Source organism: Cyprinodon tularosa, unplaced genomic scaffold (assembly GCF_016077235.1).
Source record: "Cyprinodon tularosa strain WSP-4 unplaced genomic scaffold, ASM1607723v1 ctg1303, whole genome shotgun sequence".
Classification (NCBI taxonomy): domain Eukaryota; kingdom Metazoa; phylum Chordata; class Actinopteri; order Cyprinodontiformes; family Cyprinodontidae; genus Cyprinodon; species Cyprinodon tularosa.
Window position 1 is genome coordinate 22,115 of NW_024038119.1, and position 20,876 is coordinate 42,990.

Genomic DNA, 20,876 nt, shown 5'->3' on the forward strand with positions numbered 1-20,876 from the left:
GGTGAAGATGCTCGGCAGCACCTCGCCGCAGGTGTACGTGAATATATGTGGCGCATATAAATATGAAGGTTCCAGGTTCGATTCCCGGCCCAGCGTCTTTCTGCATGGAGTTTGCATGTTCTCCCTGAGCATGTGTTGGTTCTCTCCGGGTACTCCGGCTTCCTCCCACAGTCCAAAAACATGACGTTAGGTTCATTGGCTTCTCTAAATCCTTCTTAGTGTCAGAGTCTTGGTTTGTTAGTTCTTGGTTTTCCATTTGTTGTCCTCTGCTGCCCTCTTGTGTCCTCTTTCCCTTGCTCTGTTTTCTGTTCTGCCCTCACCTGTTTTCAATCCCCTCGTTAGCCCTCTCTTTGTTTCTGTTCCCTTTAAAAGCCCTCCCTCTTCAGTTCCTGTTTGCTGGATCCTCATCTAACGTCTGTCTGCTTTCCTCGTCTCTCCCTGGCTCCTAGAGTTTTGGTTTACCCCTGATGTCTCCTTGGTTCTGGTGCGTTTGTTATTTTCTGTTGGATTTTGATTCCAGCCTCAGGTCCTGTGAACTTTAATTAAACCCACTTAAATTCACCTCTGCCTACCCGCCTCTGCATTTGGGTCCTCCAAACCAACAACGTTTCATGACATTAGGTGTGAGTGTGAATGGTTGTGTCAGCAGTGGGCTGCCATTTTGTGGCACCTGGGGTTAAAGGTTTAGCTCATGAACCCTGACTGGAGGCTGTGGGGATCAAACCGGGTTTTCGCAACCTTATCAGAGCACAAGCATACCGCTCTAATCAAAAGGTCATCACACCAATCTACCGGGTTACAGCATTAAATCCAGACAGAGGTACCCCGCATTGGGTCCCACAGCCCTAGCATGGTCAGCTTTTCAAACACGGGGGAGGGGGGGGATTACTGTGGGCGAAAGATGGTTTTTATTATAAAAAATTATTAAAAATGAAAAAAACAGTAAAATGACAAAAGTATGGGTTGAAAAATCAATAGTATCGCGTTTGAGCGCATAGGACAGCTTTTCACACCATAAAAACAGCGATTGGTCATTCTTGTATCAACTATATCAGCTGAGTCCTGTTCTTCCTGTAAACCAGAATCACCCAGAGGTTTAGTCTCCTGTCTAAGTATCAACCCTTAATATCTTAGTGTGTTTAACTATAATCTTTTTGACAGCTTTAGGAGAATCGTCTGGATTTGTCCTTAAAACATCCCAACATGCAGCTTAAATGGGAGACGATGACTTATATGCTTGGAGATTTCTGTTTCTTCTGTGTTTCTTTCTGCAGCAGAGGGCAATTACAGTGATGAAGGTGATGAAGACTATTATTAGGATGATGGTGATGCCGACCCAAGCTCCAAGACTCAACTCTAGAGGAACAGAAAAGCCTCAGTTAGAAAAAACACTTTGTGGGAACGTTAGACTGTGAGGAGTAAATCAGAGGATCAGTAAAGCCGCTGTTTTTAAAATAAATATATTAAACACACACAGAGCAGCTGATTAGATAAAGTCAATATTATAGTATGCTAGTAGAGTGCTGCAGTGTATTCCTATGGTGTAAGGCTGAGTGGGCAGATGTGAGTACCTTGCAGGACGTGTCCTTCCCTGCACTGCTGTGTGCTCCAGACTCCAAGCTGGGTGGCTTGGGGTCTGGAGGGAATGAAAGCTGCCACCATGAAGCAGTAGCTCTGTCCGGGATCCAGTCCTGACACCACTGGGTTGCTGGAGTCGGAAATCTGCTCCCTCTGAAAAGTAGAATTCATACATTAGATTGGCTCAACTATAATGGTGCTGAAACCGAAGGTTTAGGGGGGTTTAAAGCCACAGCAGGCTCTGTTAAAAAGGTTCTACATCCGCAGCTCTGATATTTTCTGTTCTGGTTGATAAGAAAATCTTTGGCAGTTTTGACCAAAGGCAAACAAAGCAATTGAAGGCTGGAATCAGGAAGTGACTTTGAAAGCCATTTGCCCACAGTGAGAATTTCTAAAAAGTTCTCAGGCTCCTCTCCTGTGGAACCAACTACCAGTTTTAGTCCGTGAGGCAGACACCCTGTCTACTTTTAAGGCTAGGCTTAAAACTTTCCTTTTTGATAAAGCTTCTAGTTAGAGTGGCTCAGGTTATCCTGAGCTATCTCTATAGTTCTGCTGCTATAGGCTTAGACTGCTGGAGGACATAGGGACCCCTTTTTCATCTTTCTGCTTCATTCTATCTCTATTCTTCCATCAATACCTTTGTTTCTAGATGTTAGAGCTTGGCCTGTTTTTCAGTGTTTAGTCCAGGGTGGACCCCACCTTTTGCCCATAGGCGGCTAGACTATCACAGTGTAAGCAGTAGAGGATAAACAGATGCTTCTATGTTCCTTTTCTATGTCTGCTTCTGTCTCCTTGAACCCCAGTGGGCCTCAGCAGATGGCCGCTCACACTGAGCCTGGTTCTGCTGGAGGTTTCTTCCTGTTAAAAAGGAGTTTTTCCTCTCCACTGTCGTTACAAGCATGCTTAGTGTGAGGGATTGCTGAAGAGTAATGAGTCGATGCAATCAGCTGGTTTTGCTTTTAAACTTTAAATCTGATGGGGTCTATAAAGTGACCTAGATTAACGTCCCAGCCGTCCGTTAGTAAAGTTGGGTCACATACCTTTCCTGTACTTCCAGACTTGTAGTAACTGATTTTATACTTGAGATCATTTTGAAGAACATCTTTGATGGTCCTCCCGCTGAAGCTCAATGGATGGCTGATGTTGAGGAAAACGGTACTCTCATTAACATCCAGGAGAGAAAAGCTCAAAGCAGTGATATTACCTGTGGAAATGAGATGGCAGAGTTTAGGTTTGGTTTATTTAGACGGACAGAAAGTGTGACAGGAAGGGGATGAAGGAGCGCAATATCACCAGTAATCACTTTGGATCACTCTAAGAACACCAGTGATCAGCTTGAAGTCTGTTTTTGATCATCTTACTGTAATGTGCAGGAGCCATTTGTCCTTTCCTGTGTTTGTCTCCACCAGGGGGCGTAGTTCGTTTTGAGTTCTGAGGCTCTGATGGGGGATGGGCTTATGTAAGGTCAACCATGATTGACTTGAGGTGTTGTTAATGGAAGAAGGCAACAGTTTTCTACTGGGATTCTGATTAAAGTGGAATTTATGTATATGTAAAGGAAATGTTTAAAACTATGGACTCTGTTCTGTTAATAAATGGCTTTATTATAAGTCAAACTAAAGATCAGCATAATAATCTTAATTGAGCGCCCGTAAAACCAAAGCCTTTCAGGAACAGCAACCTGTAGCCTAAAATATAGGATTTTATTTGCTACATTGCGGATTAACAACACAAAAATGTTTATACTTCTAAACGTTTTTATCAAGACAAAATATTAAGATTGGAATAATCAACAGGAACATTTTAATGTTTGTTTTTAATCATCCAATTTCTGAAGAGCTCAAATCAACAGTGACTGCCTTCCTCTGCGTTCAGCTCCATTACCAGGGAACCGTTATAAGGCAACCAGGCCTCCCCAAAGTCTGGGACAAATGGAGCAGGAAAAACCATCTGTGGTGGGATGGTGTCCCACCCTCCCTCCCCACTCTGGGCACCAGGTGTCCCACCCCCACTCTGGGCACCAGGTGTCCCACCCTCCCTCCCCACTCTGGGCACCAGGTGTAGCAAGAAGCTAGCCGCTGATTGGTGGGCGGGGCAGATGGCTTCACAGCTGAGCGGCCTCTGCCAGTTTCACGTGTCTTTGTTCCCCTACATGTCGGCTGCCTGATTGGCTGGTGGGCTTGATCCGCTCATCTGAAATCACGAGTGCCGTTTCTGTCGTCTGTAACGGCGATCGTGGTTAAACTTTGGTTAGTGACGGTGAGATGAAGCCTCATTCAACCGTTTGGCCAAATTGCTTCAACGATCCCCACAGTTCATGAGGCGCCATGTGAACATGTCACCACCTACTGGTGGAGTGCAGAACTACAGTTAACAATAAAACTGTTTTTCTTTTTTTTCCCTTTTAAGTTCCTTTGAAATAGTTAATGGTTGGTGTGTATGATAAAATATTTTGTAATTTTTCTTTTAAGTGTTAAATTTCTTAGAACAACTATTTAAGGTGCAGTTTTTCTGCCAATTTAGTGAAATAAACTCAAGCAGACAGTGAAAGTGTTTGTTAAATTGGGCAACGATGAGCAAAATAAAAGGTTTTAGTCATTTTTATTCAAACATTATAGTTTTTCCACATTTTTTGGCTTTAATCTGGTTGGAAGTTGTGTTTAACCAATCTTTTGGCCAAACTGACCTAATTTGGCAGCGTTTTTACCCAGTCTATATTTTTACTAAGGCAAACCAATGCAAAGTAGTCTCATTAGCCAATATAATTAAGTATAATTGCAGGTGGGTATTGAACCATCAACCTCAGGAGAGGGAGTCTGTATCTTAGAGATGGCGCTGTCCAATGGAGAAAATACTACACTAGCGTTACCACTGCGTCCAGCGGCTCGATCAGTTTGATCATTACATTGTTTATTCTAACAGAAATAGTTTGAACCAACTAGATCGGTTGGAAAAACAACCAATCTATTCTTAGAATCTATCCGACTGACAGCAACTCTTCAACAAACTCCCACATCTTGGCTGAATACTGAGGCTGTTTAGATGCCTGTCTAAATTCTTCCGCTTCCTGAACCGCTTCCCGAAGCGGTCACCTGGTATCGCTGTAGCGAGGCCTCACACGTAATTAATTTTGACCCCTCCTCTAAATGAATCACGCCTCACACACGCTTCGGGGAAACGCCCCCTCCATTACTCAACACGCTTCGAAGCCTCGGCTCACCTCATAGCATCACTAGCGTTGGTGTGTTTCTGCAGGTTGCTCTGCTGGTGTTAGCAGCTGAAGCTGGAGGTTGTGGCGGCGTGCGGCTTCCATCTAGTCCTTTTCTTTCCGTGGACTAAGTAGTTGGCCTGAAGCCATGTTTTAACTCAAAGAAATGTTTTCATGAATTTGTTAAAGTATCGTGGACTATTCTGTGTTCTGGTGCATCTTGTTTGAAAAGTTCACCGCTTTGCAGGTCATCCACCAAATTCTCATTTTAGGCAGCAGCAACTCTTTAGTGTTATTGAAAAAGTTTAGCCAACTGGACGTGAAGTTTTCTAGAAGACGATTCTCCTTCTAACAAGTGGTGGGAGGACTGGGATTAATATACTGGAGGAGGAACAAAGAATTATTAGGAACTAAACGTGGATCTGATCAGGGGAACCTGATGGCTCACTAACTCAGTCATCACAGCGGTTTCTATCATATATCTCATTGAAGTGAGTCAGGTGAGGTGGGTGGGAGGTGAATCATCTGGATATTGTTCCTAAAAGTTCTTTGGAAGGAGGTGAAAGGTTATTTCTAAAGTTTGTTACTAAGTTGAAGTATAGATACTGCAGTTTAAAAACACTCTGGTAAAAGTATCAACTTGACCTCTTTACTCAAATAAAAGTGAAAAAGTATGTGCTCCAAAAACTACTTAAAGTATAAAAGTATAAAAAACAGCCAGATGCCGCTATATGAATTGAAAGCTCAATTTTTGGACTATTTCTATAAAGCCTCTGAGATAGGGCCCAGGATGAGGGAGGTCTTGTTGGTCTCCGTCTCCCGATACGCTCTCGCCTGTGTCCGACCTTTCAGACGTTTCAGCATCTTTTTCTGAATCCCACATTGTAGCATGGCATAGACAATTCACGTTAGCAGTTTGAAGAACACCTGCTTGCTTCTGATGATTTCCTTTAGCTAACCAATGAGTGTTTGCGTTCTATGACTCATCCAATCACACGAGCTTTCACTAGATGTGGGTGGAGCCAATGATCTGCATCGGAGGGCGCACATGACGGGAAATAAAGATTTAGAAACATTAAACCGAAGCCAAGAGTAACGAGGAACGTTTGTTTTAAAAATGAGTAGAAGTCAGAAGTAGGAAGAAAAGTAAGTAATGGAGTAAAGTATAGATACCTAAAAAGTGTACTTAAGTACAGTAACAAAGTATTTGTACTTTGTTAATTGACACCTCTAAAGACCACCTCCTGAGAGCTGATTTTCCAAGGTTAACAAAGATGGTTCCTTAATCCCTCTCTCAAACCATCTGTCTTCCTTGGCTAGAATATCGAGGTTATTTTCCCTTAGACTGTCCTTTAGACCTCAGGTGTAGGTGAAAAGCATAGTCCTGTCCTGAGGAGTTGCCCCTCCTGTGTAGCGGTTGCTTGGTCTCTCCAGTCTACAGGTCTGTGAACTCTTCACACTGAGCGGCATTAACCACCGTGTCCGCCTTGTTTCTGGGTGTCTTGTCTTTGGAGTGAACCAGTTTTTGTCCCGGGGTATTGCCTGGTTTGAGATGCACAAGGATCTGGTGCTGTTTGAAAAAATCCTCCTTTTTCAGAGACTCCAGCAACATCTGGAATGATGATGTTCCTTCTGGTGACTTCTTCCTTCTCAGCAGACCGCCGTCTTCTAGGTTTCTTAGTTTATAAGGGATGGTGTGCATGATAACCTTAATTGTAACTCACCGACTACGGCAGATAAAGACGGACCCAATGATGCTAATGGCTTCTATCCAGTTAGCAACAATATTTGTTGATTTCTTTAATAGTTCCTGGCAATTTATGAATAATGGTACTTTGAACAAAAGGACTGTCACTGTCTTAGTTCTGTTAAGTTTTCTTTGAGTTTTCAGTTTCACTTTGATCCATGTTTTTCTTTGTTTTCTAGTTTTATTGGTTTAATTCCATTTGTGTTTTCTGGATGTATCTGAGAATGGCGCTAGGCTTACCGCACCGTGACGTCACTGCTGGATGATGGCAGGTGGGAGGGGTTACTATATTTGGGCCAAAATGGCCGCTCCCAGATTCGGTGACCCTGATGAAATTTATTTTTATTTTTTTACTGCTTAACGCTAAATCCATTGAAAACTTATTAGTTTTAGGATCCATTCCATTCCTTGCTGAACGAACATTGTCTTTAATGACTGGGCCTGGAAGCGCGATTAGCAGGAGCTAACGAATAGCAGACAGCAGGAGCATGGCGGCCATAGATACCCACTCTCTCTGTAGGGGTTGAACGTCGTCTTGCTGTAGGTGTGAGGAAAGTCTTCTGAGCCGTAGTCATAGCTCACGTCTGGACCTTCGGTTCTGATATCTGCTTTATAGTCCCTGCGAGACAGAAAGGAAACATTTTTCTTTGGAAAAGTGTTCTGGGTGCTGATGGATGCAAACATTCCTCCCTGTCACGGTTCTGTTGAAGGTTAAAGGTCAGTCTATATCCCCTCCTGTACTGTGGGAGAGCTACAGGCATATTTAATGAAGCCAATCAGGTTAATTATATCATCATAGAAGAAGTTGAGATAAAAAAGCTCCAGTAAGGTCTCACCTGTCCAGCGGTAGGAGGTATTCAGTCATTTCACATTCAGAGTGTGATATCTCCATGCAGTCGCGAGCTTCTATCCAGTTATTTGTCCTGAAGGGTGCAGAAGGAAACAGATCTTAACCGAAGCAAAAGCCTGTAAGCCGCGCCGAGTCAGTGTTTACAAGTCTCTGATCTTTCCAACCAAGTCGAGTTGGAAATTCTACAATTTAGCCTGTAATTTGAAATGGATCCTAGGCGGACGTTCAACTGAATAAACTGATTATTCGCCTTTATCCGCCTACGATGCAGCCAATCAGCTTTGAACCACACCTCCAAAAAAGCCAATCCAAAGTTCATCTTAAAAGGGCTCCGATCAGCAACCTCTTTGCTCCTGGGCGCAGGCGGTGGTTGCTCTATGTGACTTCATTCAGATGACCCCGTTTCAACCCCCCTCCAGCCCCTCCTCCACCATCGTAGCTAAAGCTTCATCAGAGCGTCATTCCTTCTGGACTCTTACTGCGTTCCGCGTCTCATCTTAACCGGTCCGGCAGAAGGCCGCCATGTTGAGCCTGGTTCTGCCAGAGGTTTCTTCCCAATGGGGAGTTTTTCCTCTCCACTGTCGCTTCATGCTTGCTCATCATGGACAGGTTCTCTCAACCTGTGTTATCCAAGCTGGACTTCCATCTTCCAGGTCCCTGAGTGAAGCTCTAGTATCAGCTCACGCAGTCCACTGGATCTCCCCATAAAGCTCAGCAGACCGTCTCTCCAACCAGCAGTCTACAGACTGACCAACTCCATCTATCTCCACTCCAACCAGCAGTTTCAGGCCTGGGGGGGAAACAGCCCTGTTCTTTACTCCTGTTGATGCATATCTATCAAAATTCAGCACTAATGTTTCCTGCCGAGGTCTGAGCGCCAAAGACAACTAACTGTATCAATAAATGTCTTCCAATTGTCCGTGTGAGTTTTTCAGCTTGAAATAAATATGGCATCTAATCACAGTACGAATTTTCATATTTTTAAAGGTTTTTTTTTTTTTGGCCAGAACAGCCAGCAGGGATGCTGAGCTTCAGGACACCAGGAATCTCTTCCCCTGCTGTGATTTGTACCAGAAACAGAGAAACATTACAGCCACTGAATTTAGGTAAAATATAGGATTCACAATAAAACAATAAAAACTATGAATTTCATACTTAAACTAAATCATAAAACCTACTTTTACGGTCTTAGAGCAGAAAAATTGGGCATTTAGTATGAAGTGAATTTTCTACAAAAATGTTGCAAACCAAGAAGCATGTCGCAAACGAATAAATCGAATTCTTCACAAATAAAATTTGTAAACTTGTGTAAGAAACTCTCCTTAAAGGTCAAACACAAATATACATTTAATTACTTAATTTGACAAAGGATAATATTCCCACTGGGAATTTCCCATTGGGAACCTACTAGCACTAAGTTGCTAACTGGCTGCTTCCGACAAACCGGCCACAACCAAACTTGCTAGCGAACTTTCCGCCGTAACAATCCCGCCCCCTTGATAATCGACCAATGAAATTCACTTTATTCGCTTGCGTAAAGTCGTGCACCACTTGGGAGAATTTGGAAATGCAACGATTGGAACGGCCGCTTCCCTACGACTTTAAATGGCAGAGCTCCGCCTGTCTTAGAAGGCAGTCCTGCATTCTACTCTGACGATAACTGTTTTCTACTGTTGGCTCCTTCAGGTCCCCAACGAAACTAAAATAATCAAGCAAATAATTTCAAATATGGGGAATAATATGTTGACTCCAGAAGCGATCTGATTCTTAAGAAACGGGTGCAGTAGTTTTTTCTGAGTGGCGTTGCCGTATGATGACGTTTTAAGAAAGGGGGCGGGACCCGGAGCGGATCTGGTACACCTACCGGCACCAGAACATCCAGCCTAAACCCACCCATGAACCACATCAAAACCAAGGAGTTTGGACTTGATTCTGGAGGTCCAGTGGGTTTTTCTGGCAGCTCCAACCCATAAATGAAGCGTCAGTTTTAGGCCAGAGAAGCGGCTTCCTGGTTCGTCTGGAGCTTTGCTAGATGATGATCCAGCAGATTAGATTTCATTCGTCCTTTTAGGTCCTTCAGATGCTTCCAGTTCAGGTGGACTCATGGGTCACTGGAAGGTAACGAGTCATCCATGTACCATCATCTAAGGTAGCATTGGGTTAGCTTAGGCATCTCTACTCACCCCTCAGTGAACAGGACGGTGCATGTATACTCAGACTCTTCCATGTCCCACAACAGAACCGTTTTGAAGTCATTGGAGACCCATCGAACGTTCTGGGCTGTGGGAATAGAACCGCCACCTGGAAACAAAACAAACATCCATCTAAAGTAGAAGCTCGGTATTAAAAACGATCCAGTTTTTATTTAGCATTGCTTGATCTGTGAATCTGGATTCTTTCCTTCTTCAAATAAAGGATAGAGGCAGCAAGTTTCCTTTTGATGCTATTTTATGCTAAAATTGACTTAATGCTACGTTCAGACGGCACGCAGCTGAAGCAGCTAAAACACGCTGCTTCATTTCTGATGCTTGTACCAGTTTAGTTCTGATGCGCGGCTGAAGCATCTTTGCCGCTCTAGCTGCATGGTGATAAAGTGGGTCTGATGCGAGGTGGGCGGAGCTACTCTATCCTGGAACAATGGCAGCTATATTAGCTGTGATCAGCGGGTAGAAAGTAGTTAGAATCTATGTTGAAGTGAGAAAGTCCTCCTGAAAACATGGTCTGTGCAGTCAGTTCATCCAGATTACCATCCTGCCTTCAAAGATTATTTCTCTGTGGGAGCCGCTCAGACCCCCACATACCGGCGCTGCGCTGTCACTGGGAATCCCCAGCAGCAGCTGCCTCAGGCCCGCTCGCCTCTCCAGGGTTTTCCCCTCCTGTTGGTGGCGGCTGGAAGTAGATGTTAGCGTTTTTCAGGTCTGTGCTACAAACTGCAGGCAGCAGGATAATAAAAGCCAACATATTCTGCCGGCAGTTTTCTACATTTGAAGTTAATTTAGGCGTTAATAAACTGTTTCAGAGGAGTGATCATAGCGCTCTGCATCAGCAGTGCTGCGTCTGACTCCCTGCCAGCTCCCAGATCAGCTTCTCTCATTGGTTGATGTCCAGCAGCTAAAGGTCAATGTTTCCAGCTCCAGCAGCTGCTGCTTCTGAAGCGCCTCAGATGCTCAGAAACTCCTGCTGCTCAGACGTGCTGCAGGTTCTTTAGCTGCGCCTCGATCCACATCAACCAGTGACTTTACATAGGGTGACCATATTTTCATTTGGGAAAACCGGCGGGGGTGATCTCTGTTCCCATCCATAGAGATGTCTGTGGCATGCACTCACTTAACATAGGCCTAATCCTACAATAACATGATATTTACAGTTGGTTTATTAAAAATGCTTTTCAGTAAAAGTCGACTCCAATAACAAACGATAATTTTATTCAAAATGTATTTATTAAAAAATGCTTAACAATTCCTGTAATGAATGAAAAGCATAATGAAAGAAATAATGTCTCATCTAAACATCCCTCACTTAACAATAAAAGTTAACAACAACTCTCAACTCCCAATAACAGATGATACTCAGCCTCAGCGATGAACGAAATAATGTCTGTTCTGTAGGCTATTGGAAAAAATAAATTAACAAATGAGCTAATTAACATAAAAATACCTCTTGTGTAGCAAAAATAACTCAAAATGTACCAAAAACGAACAAACACATCAATAGACTATCTTTACTTTCGGAGTCCAAGTGTCTTTTCAGATTCCTTGCACCTCCATTGGACACCGAGACATATGTGCCTGCTTTGCACACTGTGCACAAGGCCTCCCATTTGTCTCAACCCGCTCTGAAAGCGGGGAAACTCTTTTGTAAATCGTCGGTAAACATACATTTGCGCTTTTGCATGTTGTTGGCGAATTGACAGCCACGCAATCTATATTCTGATTAAGAACAGGGCTGCCCGCACTGATGCGGCTCAGGGATTATGTCACACGCAGCGCCGTGCGCAGTGCCCTAGTGCATGAAGGTAATTTAAAAAAACAGGACATTTCCTCACTTTCTAAAAGAAATGCGGGACGCCCGGGACAGGACGTGAAATACGAACATGTCCCGGGAAATACGGACGTTTGGTCACCCTACTTTACATGTAAACTAGCTGCTTCTGCTGCCTCTGCTGTTAGCTGTCTGAGCGTAGCATTGGAGTACTTTTTTGGGAATTATTTCATCTTGTTTAGTGCGAAGCAGCCAATCAGACGTCATCGTTTGCTATGGAGGCAGACCTAGAGGTCATAGCCATTCCAAAAAATTAAAAAACAATCCACTGGACTTTGTTTCCAAGTTTGAAGACGTTTCTCTTCCATCCAGGAAGCTTTTTCAGTTCAAAATGTCAGAAATAGCGTTGAGTTTGAACTAAAGATCCGGAACGACTCCCATTCCAAAGGGGTGGACCCGTTCATCCGGTTCAATTCGCATGTCGTGCTAAACAAAAACAAGGCTTTGCTGGGCTGCTGTATAGAACCTGGAACTCAACGAAAAGTTAAATTCTTGCACAACTAGAGATTTAACCTGCAAAGCACAAAAACTGGTACAGCGCATGCCTGGCTTAACCAGAACTCACTGCGACTAGAAGTCTGGCGTTCCTTCCATGCTTGTTTCAGTGATTCTGACCTTGTTTTACTAGCGGCCCTTCCTCGCCTTCGCTTTATCCTCTCTAGGTTCCTCTGAGCCTTCTGCCTTGCCGTCCCTTCAGATACATCCTCCTGATTCCATCCTTTCTCCTCCATGACCAACGAATTCTGGTTTTCTCCTCAGTCCCTCTCTGTTCTCCCTCACACCACTGAACCGAGCGCTGTTCAGAGTGCCGTTGTTCAGTGTCTTGTCCCCTGATGGATTCTGGGAACTAATCTAGTTTCACCAAGCAGGTTTAACCACCTCATACTCAAACCCTCAACTCTGAGTTGATGTAGCCTGAGGTTGGAGAACCTGCTCTGCTAAACGGACATCAGGCCTCGGCTGCTCTGGGGTTCCTGTTCCTGTTGCTGGTTGAGTTCCTGGCTTTAATAAATTTGTTAAAGGGCAGATTAGACTTCTGCAACCGCACACATCAAATGTTGCTTGGGTTTGGTTGCAAACCAGTTTTGCTGGTATCCTTCTGCAACGTCGGTCCAGAATTTGTAGGGACACACAGCAGTTTCCCACCAAAGCGCAGCGGGAGCCTATTCAAGAACTCTAAGTTCTAGGGGTGTTCCAAAACAATAATGGCGCATCTGCAAGATATCACGGTCACAGAGATAGATCTAGAGTTGCTAGACATAGAAGAGGAACAGGTTCTGTTAAAGGACCGCACCTTTTCGATTAACCTTTTGTCGAAGTTATCCATTGAAGTAGTTCCTCGGGTTTTAGAAATGGCGTGCCCCGGCACCGAATCGAGAAGGACGACCACACAGACAGCCGGAAAGGCAAAGCAAGGACCAATCACAGCTGCTTTGGTCTGCGTACTTCCGCTTGAGGTCTGCGGCGGTTTGCAACTGTCCGACGTGTAGTCAGGACTTTTTCGTGGTGCGTGACGGCGGATGCAGAACCTCTGCGCGGGGCGCTTGGTCGCGCACAGAGAAAGATTTGATGGTTGCAGAGGCAATGCGTCAGAAGCATAAATTGACCTTAATGTGTCTGACTGTGGTTGGTTAAATACTGATCATCGGTCTGTTCCAGAACTGAATTTAAAAATACTTCCCAGGTTTTTGGTTCCTGTGTTGCTTTTGGCTGCTGCTCATCTGGAGTTCATAACCAAGCAGAACTTTGTGTTCTGATAAACACATTGCTGGTAAATTAGCAAAATAAAACCACCCAGTCTATGACCTCATTGTTCTTCTCCTAAACATCCCCCTGCATATGCTGACCTGCTGGGGTTTTCTGTGGGACCAGATCCAAGCATCTTCTCTGGTCCTACAGAGGAGATCCGCTCCATCCCTCCTTCCTCTGTGTCTCAAAGCATTCCTCCTGCTCATCCTGCGCCATAGTTCCTCAGAACAGTCTGTTTCAGTTCATTCCTGGTTTGATCCATGTTTACCGTCTCCTGATGTGAGTCAGAGAAAAGGCAGATGTCTTCATGCTGGCCTCCATGAGGTAGAGATGTTCGGCTGTAGATGGAAACGATAAGCAAGTTGCTGCATGTCAGAGAGAGGAAACGGTCCTCTGGATCCAGACACTAAGTTTTCCTCTTTGTAATGGAGGAGCAGCTGAAAGGCTGAATGCAGCCTCAGCAGCTGAGGAATGAAACCCTGTCAGCTGCGAGTCTCAGTAACCGGATCACTGAAACTTTTCTCTGACTCTCTGGCTCCAGGTTAGAGTTGAACTTTCCTCTGACAGGAGAAAACAAGGACGTCTTACCTGTGGTTTTGCTCCAAGCTGCGGCCATAAACGCTCCCACATACAGCAGAGCTCTGATAGAGGCCATGCTAACTCTCTGGATTCCTTTCCAAACTACCTGCTCAGAGGAGAAGCTGCTGTGCTTCAGAGCGAGCTGCCTCTGCGGCGGGGCAGAGAGCGTGGGAGCTGCAGAGGGGTGGAGCCGGGGGAGCATTCAGGGTTCTGCCTGCTGATACTTTCCACATGTCTGCAGCCCATGGGGGCTCATTCTGAATTCCTCCCAGACCCTGACTCATGTTCATGTGAACGTTGTGAAAGCGGGATGACAAACCAGGGGGAGTGTTTCCAGAGGAATGCTGCGCACCCTAAAACCAGCTGAACTAATAGGGCCTCCTTTGTGTCAGCCGACAGCTAAAGCTCCCGTTGCCTTGGCAACAGAAGCTCTGACCCAGAAGAAGCGCTCAGAAACCCCCATGTTCTGTTGGCTTTAAATGGCTGACAGCCAGGACCTGTGGGGGGGGGGGGGGGGACCTGCTCAGAAGGACTGCAGGAGTTCAGCAGAACTTAAAAAGCCGTTAAGATGGAAAGTTCAGAACAAGAACCTGCTGGGAAAAAAGGAAGAAGATTTATCAGCTGATAAAACATCAGAACCTAAAGGTCCGGTCACACCTCGCCCATTTAAACCAGCATATGCCTGACGTCAGTTCCTCATCCGTCATGGCGTCTAGCTCATCCTAAACCTCTGAGTAACCTGTGCATAACTTCTGCGTAACTTATCTAGAACTCAGGATACTGGCTTATGAATCATTTCCTGGGCATCACGCTGCCGTGCGTTATGCAGAAGTTAGGCTGTCGTTGGACAAAAGTTCTGGACTCGTTATAAATCCTCCATCTATACGCCCAGAATAGAAAGAATCCATAGAAAGTTCAGCGTCTGCCAGAGTTTAGGAGATTCTGGGACGTCGGGCAGACGCTGGAGAAATCAGCGAGGCGTGACGGGAGCCTTTAGCAGCTGGTCTGGAAGCTTTGAACCAGTCTGGTTGAACTGGTACTATAGAAATAAACTTATCAGTGGTGAACCTGAGATGAACAAGGAGGGTCAGATGTGGGAAAATGCTTTCCCTCCAAAGTCTCCATCCCTGGTTCTGATGTTCTGAGGTTCACAGTGACTCCTGTCAATCCTTCCCTGGATCTGTGGTCGGACTCACCCAGCTGGTCAGCAGAGAGGGAAACGTGAGGATTTGGGTTTTGTTTCTATGATCAGTGAGCGGATCTGCCTGCATAGATCCCACGCTGTTTGGATCTGATAAAGTCCATCTATGAATACATTTCCCTTCCCATCATTCACCATCAGTTTCCCCAGAGGGGCGGGGTTGGTCTGAGGGTCTGAACATTTCCACACTGAGTTGGATTTTGGTCAATTACACCTCTTAGCACCGGTAACCGGTCCGAGGCCTCGGTTCTGGTTCTGGAAGGGAGATTGTGGCCTGTTCCCTTCAGGTTGGAGGAGAGTTCCAGTATTATGGGCTCCTGTCCATCAGCGATGGGAGAATGGAGGTGGACGTCTATAGACGGATCTATAGACGGATCTATAGACGGATCTATAGACGGGTCTATAGATGGATCTATAGACGGATCTATAGACGGGTCGGTTCTGCTGCTATAATCCAGACGCTGCTCCGTCTGCTGTGGTTCAGAGAGCAGATAGAAAAGGTAAAGCTCTGATTTAGTCGCTCTACCTTCCTCCCCTCACCTCTGGTCATTAATCTGGATCAGGACCCAAAGAACCAGATCCTGGATCCAAGCTTCCTCTGCAGGGAGGCTGGGCTCTCCCTCAGAGAGAGGGGGAGGAGCTCAGTCATCAGAGTAGAGCTGCTTCTCCTCCAGAGAACTCAGCTGAGGAGGATCAGACATTTTATCTGATGGACGCCTCCCTCTGAGGGATTCCAGGGACGTCCCACCAGGAGGAGGACCAGGACACCATGGAGGGATCGGGGGGGATTTACCATTAGGCAATACTAGGCAGTTACCTACGGCCCCAAGTTCCTGGAAACCCCATAAAACTCTGCATGTATAGTTAATACAACTATTCCTTATTTGTGCATGTTATGTTTTTGATGAAAATCCTTCGGCTAACACGCCATCAGAAGGCTGATAATATTAAGTATTCTATTAACATCTCTCTATCTGTAGAATGGGGCTGTTTTATGTGCGTCTTCTCCATTCAGAGGGCCCCCTGCCTTTCTTTGCCTAGGGCCCCACATTTCCTAAATCCGCCCCTGGCAGGGAGGAGGAGATGAATACAGGGAAGTCTGTGTCCTCATCATTTGTCTCCTGCCTGTGGGTACCATGAGGGGGGGGATCTATGCAGTAACAAACCACATGTTCCTTACTGGTGCAGCCAGAATGCAGACTGGACTGAACTGGGCCTGCAGGGTCCGACTGAGCAGCCAGCAGGCAGAATAACCAGCTTGTAACGCAGTGAGCTTCCTGGGAGATGATGAAATGCTGGGAGCTCAGAGGTTATGGAAGCAAATCGTTACCATATTTCAAATGAAAAAGCATTTCCAGAAATGCTTTTTCATTTTAAGAATGTGGCGGCATTACTTGAGTCATAAATAAAATTAGTAATCAATCATCCTATTTGCATTTGCATTTTCTTCTTCAAGACTGCTCATCCTTTTACTTAATTAAAATGAAAAAGACATTTGAGATTTATTTTTCAAAATGTACCCCAGCAAATACATACCAAAATTCAATTTGAAATGTAAAATTTGAAAATGAAAAAGCATTTAAGAATGTGGCTGCATTATTTGACTCATGAATGAATTTAGTAATCAATCATCCTATTTGCATTTCCTTCTTTAAGACATTTTATGCCATAATCAAAGAGAAAACATTTTCATTTCAAATGGAATTTTGGTATGTATTTGCTGGGGTACATTTAGAAAAATTAATCTCAAATGTCTTTTTCTTTTTCATTTTAATTAAGATTAGCAGTCTTGAAGAAGAAAATTTAAATTGATTACTAATTTTATTTATGAGTCAAACAATGCAGCCACATTCTTAAAATGAAACTGAATTTCTGAAAATGCTTTTTCATTTGAAATATGGTAACGATTTGCTTCCATAAGAGGGCAGGACGTGTTCTGCTGTTTTTACAGAAAGGTTTTCATGCTTGGCAGAAGCCTCTGCCTGTTTTATTGGTGCCTGAGCAGCAGCTATGCAGCCGTAAACAACGAGCAGAACTAAAACCAATCCTGAGGCCCGAGGCAGGGCAGATATCACCTCAGCAAACACATGACTCCTTCTTAAGGTCAGCCAAAGCTAATAACGCCTGAGAATGTCCTCATTTTAGGAATTTCTGCTTCTCAGAAATGTGTTGCCCAACAAATCTCCTGGTTTAGTCTGGAGGAGCCGAGGGTTCAGGGGAAGTAAAAACCAGGCAGGTCGAAGGTTTCATCATCTTATTCAGCCGTCTGACTCACTGAGGAGAAATAGATCCTCACTGCAGCTCATTTCCTCTGCAGCGCCAGCGGTCGCTCCAGCTGCTGCTGTTTATCCAAGCAAACAAATATTATTCTGACTTTTAGCTGGGAACCATGTTTATCGCTGACCCTTTTCTCCTGTGTGACGGGCAGAACATCAGGCTCCATGAGGAGCTCCTCTTTCACGGCTCCTTCCAACTAAAACAGGACAAACTATCTCACTTCAAAGGAAAACTTTACATTTCTTTCAGCAAAAAATCCTTCATAGATCCGTCTGATTTCATCAAATGAGTCAATATGTCGTCTTTCAGAGAAGCAAACAATGAAGCGCTCTGTTGCTCTCAGTGAACAGATGAACCCACTGTTTATTTCATTAAGTTGATTAAGACTTTGTTTTCATTCAATTGTTTTTCCACTCAGATTTGATCTGAAGTCTCTTTTTAACAGACGTCCTAAATATATCTGTGGACCATTTCACACTTAAGGTCTGGAAACCATGAAGAACTGAAACCAGCACAGATCGGCAGGTAAACCTGAGAAAAGACGTCTTCTGCTCCTCCTACCAGCGTTTCCCCTTCGGCTGCAGACAGAATGATACAAACTTTAACCTTTTAGAAGAAGGAAGGGAGGATTAGAAAGAGAGAAGATCCTGTAATGACCTTATTGTGGTCTAAAGCATCTGTATATACAGTAGATACTGTAGATATTGACTCTACAGCAATCCCTCATTCTAAGCATGCTTGTAGCGACAGTGGAGAGGAACAGATTCTGCAGAGTGGGAGAATAGAGATAGAATGATGAAAAAGGGGTCCCTATGTCCTCCAGCAGTCTAAGCCTAAAGCAGCAGAACTATAGAGATAGATCAGGATAACCTGAGCCACTCTAAACTCTGGTTTATGCTCAGAAACCAGCTCGTCTGCATGTGTGTCGCAGTTACAGCAGACATGCCCCCCCCCATCCGCAACACTCTGCTGTACCTCGCCAAAATGGTAGGTGACCGCAGACAGGAGGCGTCTGATTGGTCAATTCTACATTCGCTCTACGCTATGCGTATTTCCTGTTTGGTACCTTACCCGCTCTTTTTGGCCCTCATGTCCCTCCGTTGTAGCAAAAACTTGCCCACACTTCCTCACCGCCTCGGCCGTATCTAGACCCACAGCTAGTTCCTGATTGGCCCCCTGGGGTTGTGGCGTGGAATAACATAGAGCAGACCACGCTTTAATATTGAGCATAAATCAAAAGTGCGGGAGGATAACCAGCCCGTAACTATAACTAATCAGCTTCATTTTCAAAGACTATAACTTCTATCCTGTCTACGTTCAGTGGCTCAGGTTATCCTGATCTATCACTATAGTTCTGCTGCTTTAGGCTTAGACTGCTGGAGGACATAGGGACCCCTTTTTCATCATTCTATCTCTATTCTCCCATTCTGTAGTTTTCTTTCTAATATTTCAAAGGGAGTTTTTCCTCTCCACTGTCGCTCCATGCTCAGTGTGAGGGATTGCTCTAAGGTCAATATCTCCTGTCTCCACCTGTTCATCCAGTGACTGAATGCAATCAGCTGGTTTTCCTGATAGAATATCTGCACCTATAATCAGCACTGGATGATCTGGATGACCTGGATCTATAAAGTGCCTTCAGATGGTGTGTGTTGTGGATTGTTGCTATAGAAATAAACTCAGCTGAATGGAAAAGTATCTGATCTAACAGACCCCCCCCACCCCCCGTGTTAATTTGGCTGTTTTGGTAAAAACCTTCATGTAAACAGCTCTCAGCTGGAGCAGTGGCGCTGGCCCTTTAAGAGGACCGGTCCATTCGCCATCATAAGGAGGGGGGGGGGGGGTGCAGGCGTGGACGGCCAGCTGTTGCTATGGAAACCATGCCCCATGCAGGGAGCTGCTCCAGCGGATCAGGACGGTGTGATGGATTAGAAAAGGCACCGGAGGGGGGGGTCTCTCTAACCACAACCCTGAGCGGAAACAGCGTCATCTGTTCCTCCAAAATAAAAGCCTCAGTGGTTCCAAAAGGTCCAGTTTATAATCCAACATTTCTTCCCATTAATCTCAGTTTTGCTAAAACTGAGCTGATAAACAAACAAACAGCGACCTAATTCCAGCCAATCACATCCAGCCTTTCTGCCTGCGTCACAAACAGCCTCCCTGCTCTCCGTCCGAACCCGCAGCAGCAGAGCCGGACCTTCCCGGAGGTTCGGAGGCGCAGGAGGTGAAGAGCAGAGCGGAAGCTGTCAGCAGGCCGGAGCGACGCACGGAGCGCTGCTGCAGCATCCTTTGTTTCCCGGATCTGGAGTCCAGGTAGGCCACGGAACCGGCCCGGTTCTGGTCCAATCCGCGCCTCTAGCTGCGGCTCCAGCGGGTCGGCTCGGTTCGGGTCTTTAGTTCGGCGGGCGGTCATTGGGTTCGGCAGCATCCGGCGGCGGTTCGGGTCCGCTGCTGTGGAACCAGCTCTGGGTCTGCAGAGTAGAACCAGGCACGGTGCATGCTGGGCCTGACCGGGCCGGACCGGACCGGGCCGAGCCGGACCGGGCGGCTCTCTCGGTGGGGGTCGAGCATTGCAACGCATCAGCAGCGCGCGCACGCGCATTGAGCAGCGGCTGGTGCGCGTGCTGACACACCCGTCTGCTGTTCTGGGCTGGGGGGGGGGCTGAACTCGGTCCAAACGGGACAGAACATCCATGGGTCCTCCGCCTGAACCAGAACCCAGAGCGGTTCCTGCAGAACCAGGAACTGGACCCGCTTTTCATTTCAACCAATCAGAGGCCGGTTCTGGATCACAGAGCTTTGATAAAGGACATAAAAAAGAACAGTTCTATAGAAATACAGAATTAGAGCAGGTCTGCCCAGCTGGCCCTCAGATGCAGGTTTGGACCCTGGAGACCCAGAAAGGGAGCAGTGAGTTCTGACCTTAAGGTCCATCAGAACCAGAGGATGGAGGTTATTATGGGAGACTGGTCTGACCTCACTTCACCAGTTCACCAGTTGGTCAAAGGTCAAGGCGCTGTGGGACAAACTGTCAGGCAGAGCGGCTGCTTCTGGTGGAACCTGATGGTCCTTCAGCTTCTTAGAGACGTTGGGTCTGTTTAGCAGCTCGAAGCAGACGGTGAACAGACTGAAGGACTGGTTCTACCTCCATCAGCCAGTAAAGCGAACCCAGAGCTCACCAGTAAAACCAGTGGTTCTCTAGTACGGACATTAGATCATCGGATGTTTCATGGTTCTGACGCTCGGAGCAGAGAAGCAGCGTTTTGGTTTGGCTGAACAATCTTCCCAGTATAACCAGTCCAACGGGACGTTTTCCCAGTTAGACCTCCTCCCAGAAGGAGGCTCAGGGGAACGCGGGTCGATGACGGGCGTCCGCGGTCTGGACCTGGCGTCCATGTTTGTTCCGGTGGGATTAGATCAGGAGCTCCTCCATCAGAGGAACACCTTTTATAGTCTTTCCCTTCGATGCCGTCTGTTGCTAAGCAACCGGACCTCCTGCCAGCAGCAGCTTTGGACAAGGTGAAAAGCTGACCTTTGACCTTAAGACTTTTGAAGGTCAGAAACCTTTGGTCAGATGAAGAACAGCTGATTTCAGTTCAGGTGACTTGTGAACTTTTCCAGAAGCTCTGCTTAGAACCTGCTTTAGATC

The 20,876-nt window shown here is 45.7% G+C and overlaps 1 protein-coding gene across 1 annotated transcript; it reads right to left on the reverse strand.

Annotated features, from left to right (window-relative positions):
• Positions 1-885: 885 nt before the first annotated feature.
• Positions 886-14,011, reverse strand: LOC119778222 (tissue factor-like). Its single transcript, XM_038277373.1, has 7 exons — positions 13,762-14,011; positions 9,567-9,684; positions 7,370-7,456; positions 7,043-7,152; positions 2,619-2,782; positions 1,572-1,731; positions 886-1,356 (listed from the first exon to the last, which is right to left on the reverse strand). Exons 1-7 carry the CDS (start codon positions 13,952-13,954, stop codon positions 1,211-1,213), a joined length of 978 nt encoding a protein of 325 aa, XP_038133301.1. The 5' UTR covers positions 13,955-14,011; the 3' UTR covers positions 886-1,210.
• Positions 14,012-20,876: the final 6,865 nt, after the last annotated feature.

What these genes read in the sequence shown, in the direction of transcription:
- LOC119778222 (XM_038277373.1), bottom strand. Translation starts at nt 13,954, where the DNA reads ATGCTCCCCCGGCTCCACCCCTCTGCAGCTCCCACGCTCTCTGCCCCG. An exon ending in GTTCAACCCCTACAGAGAGA is followed by an intron (nt 2,783 to 7,042) that starts GTGGGTATCTAT and finishes TCATTTCCACAG; the next exon opens with GTAATATCACTGCTTTGAGC. An exon ending in AGTCTGGAAGTACAGGAAAG is followed by an intron (nt 1,732 to 2,618) that starts GTATGTGACCCA and finishes TCTACTTTTCAG; the next exon opens with AGGGAGCAGATTTCCGACTC.